The 5,726-nt window shown below is 38.2% G+C and overlaps 1 protein-coding gene across 1 annotated transcript; it reads right to left on the reverse strand.

The window, feature by feature from the left end:
* Positions 1–450: 450 nt before the first annotated feature.
* Positions 451–5,726, reverse strand: LOC139122553 (peptidyl-prolyl cis-trans isomerase-like). The gene is made up of 5 exons (XM_070688043.1): positions 5,526–5,726; positions 3,654–3,684; positions 2,932–3,117; positions 2,580–2,655; positions 451–1,200 (listed from the first exon to the last, which is right to left on the reverse strand). The coding sequence occupies exons 1-5, from the start codon at positions 5,592–5,594 to the stop codon at positions 1,068–1,070; spliced, it is 495 nt and encodes a 164-aa protein (XP_070544144.1). The 5' UTR covers positions 5,595–5,726; the 3' UTR covers positions 451–1,067.

Below are 5,726 nucleotides of genomic sequence, written 5' to 3' on the forward strand. Positions count from 1 at the left end.
ACTTGGTTCATCTATAGAAACCTGTATACCAAATTTCAAAGCTATCAGACCAGTACTTTGTGAGAAATACATATGCAAATTTCACCACGATTTGAACAAATCTGAGGTCACCCCAAGTGAACTGCATATAAAATTTCAAAGCAATTGGACTTGCAGTTTCAGAGAAGGCAATTGTTGACGGACGACGATGGAAAATCAACCTATTTGATAAGCTCCGCGTCGCTGACAGCGGAGCTAATAAAAAGGGGTTGGTTTCTGGGAACACTTGTGAACGAGGCGAGACATGATTGATGTTATTAATGGCTGTATTGTCCCAAAGCTACAATTGCCGGTTAATTTTTGGAGGAATTAACAATTGTTGTATTCTTGTGCTGCGTCTTGAAAGATCACATGCCCAGAAGAATTTCAGCTGGAATTCAAGAGGGGACAAATGATTCACATACACACACATTTGCCTTCAACTTGTAACTTTTAATCAACTTTTCAGTATTACAAAGAGAAAACACTTAAATGTAGCTGAGATTTCTTTCCTTTCCTTTCACACATGATTCATATTGGTAAGGTATTCCATCCCTATAAACTGGCAGTTGGTTACAACCCATAAAGGCATTTTTCCTAGACAAATAACCTAAAAAAGGACCAACCTTTTCATAATGAGACATCAACTAAGTTTTTCCATGGAAGTTGTCCCATAATATATGGACTCTTCCTTGCTAAACCCCGTCCTGTAAATTTTTCGAGGTGATAATTGCAGTATCTCTAAGACTGTGTACATTTGTTCAGAAGAACATTAAACTTGATGAGAAATTCTATGGCAACAGTAACTGGATGTAGTAAAAAAATTCAGAACATGCTGGGTAATGTGCAATACAGAGGTGGTTCCTAAGGCAGTCAAATATAGAAAGCAAAACAGTTACAAATAAAAGTTTTCTACTGATAAAGAGATGCGAAACATACACATGACATGGCACTACGTAGACACCTGTTGTCGTATGATACTATTGATACAGATTTGTAGGTTTGAAATTGATATCACGATTGCCACATGTAGAACACAGAAGTCTTCCTTACAACTGACCAGAGTCAGCGATGACAATCTTCTTGTTTGTTTTGCCGGAGGAGGATCCACATTTCTCAATTCTCTCAACTACATCATAACCTTCCACAACACTTCCAAATACAACGTGTTTACCATCAAGCCTGTAGAGAAAGTTGATTATATCAATGTCAAATAATGCACTTTGGAAAGGTTTGAAAGCAACCAGCATTTGCAGCATTTTGCTCATTTACATATTAGCCAAGTGATTATCTTGGTATGAACAAACTATTATCTGCATTAGATAAGCTACTTTCCACAAAATGTCGAAGTCCAAGAGCGCAAGTTCTCTCTGTGTTGAAGATTTTGACCAAGATTTACATTTATCTTGATCAGTTGCAAAATTATCATGTGAACAACTTGGCTTGAACAAACTAAGATACGCAGCTCAATGGCATTATTTTCACTAACATGGGTTTGGTGTTTGAGATTTAAATCGTTTCTACATTCATTGAGCTCATTTGCATACTTTCAAAGCAATGATTTTAAAAATGTCAGCAATTTCATTTGTAACTCTTACCCAATGTGCATGTACACATCAAATTTTTTGCTGATAAGTGCCATCATTTCTGAGAAAAGTTGAGTGGGCAGAATTACAAACATGAAGACAATGGACACTTTGCAGCTACTATACTCCCTAAAGCTTATTTTGCATTTTTTACATGGCAATTGGAAGCTAATAAAAACTTAGTATCTGAGAAACAAATCCCTTACTCCTCTATCTACCAGGCTCCATGGACAAACCATAGAAATAAACACGACTTGGGAGAAAGAGCATTAAATTGAAATACTTAAGTTTCTTAACCCTTTGAGTGCTGTAATTTTTCCCACCAAAAATTTTAGTGTTACTTTTTACCAATTCTTATGAAATTTTCAGTAATTTTTTTGATAATTTTAGATTAAACAGACATCAGGTTTCATTGGCTACAGTTTTTCATCAAAATTTTGACAAAAATCTTAAAAAATTTGACAGGGGTACATTTAATAAAGATGACAAAAACTGACTTTGGCGCTCATAGGGTTAATGGCAATCATACTCGCTGTTAGCACTTTACATGACTACACCTTGTATTTTCAATTTTCAAAGAAACTTGACAGCGCAAAACTTAATTTATTCTAAAATTTAGTTTATTTGGCTTCAAAAATATCCTATACAAACAGCTGTAAAGTCTTGTAGAAATTTGAATTTGAGATTTTTACCTTTAACCCTTATCCTGCCAAGTTCACGTCACCATTGGGTAGAGTTGGTTAAAACCAATGAGACATGTCCCATTTGTTGAATTTGATGAAAGACTTGGAACATTTTCAGGTCACTGAAAATATACACTTCTGAACATTTTTACTGACTATGTTGCAGTAACATCCAATACCAAGATGGTGACAATGAGCACAAGTTTAGCAATGCCACTTTTTGTGAACATGACAAATAGGGAACTGATACTGCCTGGTAGGATAAGGGTGAAATGTAAACTTGATAACTTACCAGTCTGTCTTCACAGTACACAAGAAGAATTGAGAACCATTCGTGTTTGCTCCAGCATTTGCCATTGACAGAATACCTGTGAAAATATTTTGAGTTATTAAGAACTTTGAAATCCACCATTATGTAGATGCCTGATAAAAACCAAGAGATCCCATTATGGCAGTAAAAACAAACTAACATGTACTAACACCTATGAAAATACATGTTATTTTTTGTGCACATGGTCTGTTCAAATTCCAGGTTTGACCTATTTGTATCTATTGGTGATCGACCCATCACGTAATACATATACCCTTGCTACAAAACATTTGAAAGTTATACACTACAAACCCCAACAAATATCAATCATTACCTGGTCCTGTGTGCTTGAGTTTAAAGTTTTCGTCCTCAAATTTGTTTCCATAAATACTCTTTCCACCGGTTCCATCATTTCTGGTGAAGTCTCCTCCCTGGCACATGAATTTGGGAATCACACGATGGAAAGTACTTCCTTTGTATCCAAAGCCTTTCTCACCAGTGCACAAAGCACGGAAGTTCTCTACGGATGGAGCACACATAGCAGTGAACTGTTTGAGTCATTTCATCTGATGACACATGTTGATTACATGAACATTGAACAGTAAAAGAAATATTGATGACAGAAGTCAGGAATAACATTGCTTTTTCTTGACGGCATTTTCACTTGTGGTTTACTGTCTTAATGGCAAGAAGATTTCAGGTAGTACCCTAGACTGTTGACTGCTCCTTGAACAGTTGTGGGCTTGGTGTCCCTATGTGACTGTGAAAAGTTTTTGAAAATTTTGCCAGCCACTGAAGTCGTATCCTTGGTTTTCAACTTGGGTAAAAATCATATAATTGATTCATACCTATTCTACAGCACTTGCAACACTGACAAAATTTGTATTTCAGGCAAAGAAGTCACAAGGGACAGTTGTCCTTGTCAGTTTGCAATTTAGAATTACTTCAATACTTGACAAAATTTGCGACCTCAAATGCAAGTGAAATTTTCTGCGACCTGAAATGCACATCGTACAGATATTGGCATGCAGTTTGTTGAAAAATGAGTTAACTCACCAGTTGTTTTGGGAACAACATCTGCCCGCAGCTGAAAAGGATGAGAGGAAAGATTGAAACTGGTGAATATTGATGGAAAATTACCAATTATGATAAGTTTTATTTCCCTTCAGCTCTAATGTATGTGGGCAAAGATAACAGGTGCAAATCAATACTTTATATGGAGGCCGGAGAACTTAAAACTTTTCTTGGGGAGGCCATGAATAAAAACACTTGCGTGACATGTGTTCAGAGGGGACAGGGTTTTAGCTTTTTTGATATGCTAAGAAAAACACTTGTCTGCCACATGTGTGATACACAATCACCATTCAAAATTGTGTTTTTCAATTAATGATTGTTTATTCAAAATTCTGCCGGCATTTACATTCCTATTTATTTCAGCAATTAACCATTTTCGGGGAAATTTAAAATAACATTTGTCTTTTGATTTACAATGGCTGCTCTTTCCATACTACAATTACACAATCTGCACTTACAGAAAGGTCAAGGGTCTACTGCAAGCACAAGAGAAAACTCTACCAACTCAAGGCAAACGTGAATTACATGCATGGATTAAGGTTAAAACAGCATTTTGAGTAGTGTGATACATATTTCATGCAGAGCAGTCCCAGATCAACGTGCTGAAGAGAGCAAGTTTATGTACCACTGTTCATGTGACCCTGACATGATTGACCTCGCTCGTGACCTTTCACATAAACCTCTAGTGAAGCACACAGCGATTCCTGTTCAAAACATGCTACATACGCTTGTGTATTGAAGATTTCAAGTATTCCAAGCTGTGATTTCACTTCAGTCTCTACAAAAGGCTTTCAGTGTCTCATGTCTTGTCAAGCATAATCGTAATTATTATAATAAACAGCTTTCCTAGTCTGAAAACTATGTATGGTTAAAAGATGCTGAGTGCACATTATCTGGGGTTCCTATTTTCAAGGCAGAGGAAAACGGGCAATCATCTGAAAACGTGTGGTTTCGTCACCTCATGCTCGCATTTATTATCAACTAACAAATTAGAAACGTTTCAAAGACAGCGTATTGACATTTCGGTTGCGAGATACACTGCAGTGTACACACACTGTAATAAGCGAAGCACAATTTACCAAGCGAAACTAATCACGCTTTCGGAAATTTCCACTTCGCGCGGAGGGGTCTTTACCTGCGGTGTTCACGTAACTATTTCCTCAAGGGCAAGTTCAAAATTTGTATCAAAATCAATTATCTCATTCGGCAACGTGTAAAGAAGCATTTCGCACATGGACCGTCGCTTCACACCTTTTCCCCATCACATTAGGCACATTCATGCTGAGGTCGTGAACCGACCGCCACAGTGACCCCCAGAGTAAGGACAAACGGTTACTGATACTACATAGATTAGCGGGTTTTGCACGTTCAGAGTATGACGAGAAAACTCAAAAACCTCCATAGCTGCGACAAGTATTCATTACAAAGGCAAACAGCGCTATCGTAGCATTTAGCATCCATAAGAAAAAGGGGCCCGAGATGTGCTGCAGCACAGAAACCAGCAGCAGCAGAAACCAGGAAATTCGAATCAGTTATTGAACGAGGCTTTGTACATCCGCATAGCCTGTCCCCCTATGTACGACTTCGCACACTGAGGCGGAGGTTATATAGATATTCGTCTGATTCTCGTTGTAAATATGGCGAAAACGAACTTTGGCAATAGATTTGTGAGTACAGGCAACGTCTCCGGATTGCAGGCATTTTCTAGTCAAAACAGGTAAGGGTAGCCGTTATGAAAGAGAGTGGGTGACAGTCAGACATCAAAGACATAGACATCATCTCAAGCAATGCGAAGCATTATCTAACTCGAGCAATGCTAATGGAAATCCTCAGAAACGACTGATGCAAACTCACCTCCATGATTATACGGCCAAGCGGCTGGCCGTCAGCAGTCATGTCGAAGTAAACCCTAGGCTTAGCCATAGTGCAGAAAAATCGTCTGATGCCTAGGAATGCAATTTTGTACTGCAGAGCTCGGGCGTTGTTTCAAAGAAAAGGCTGGCTGTGAGTTGCCCAGACAAACCACGTGGGTGATGTGGGACCTCATTACAAGCC

Source organism: Ptychodera flava, chromosome 22 (genome assembly GCF_041260155.1).
Source record: "Ptychodera flava strain L36383 chromosome 22, AS_Pfla_20210202, whole genome shotgun sequence".
Lineage (NCBI taxonomy): Eukaryota > Metazoa > Hemichordata > Enteropneusta > Ptychoderidae > Ptychodera > Ptychodera flava.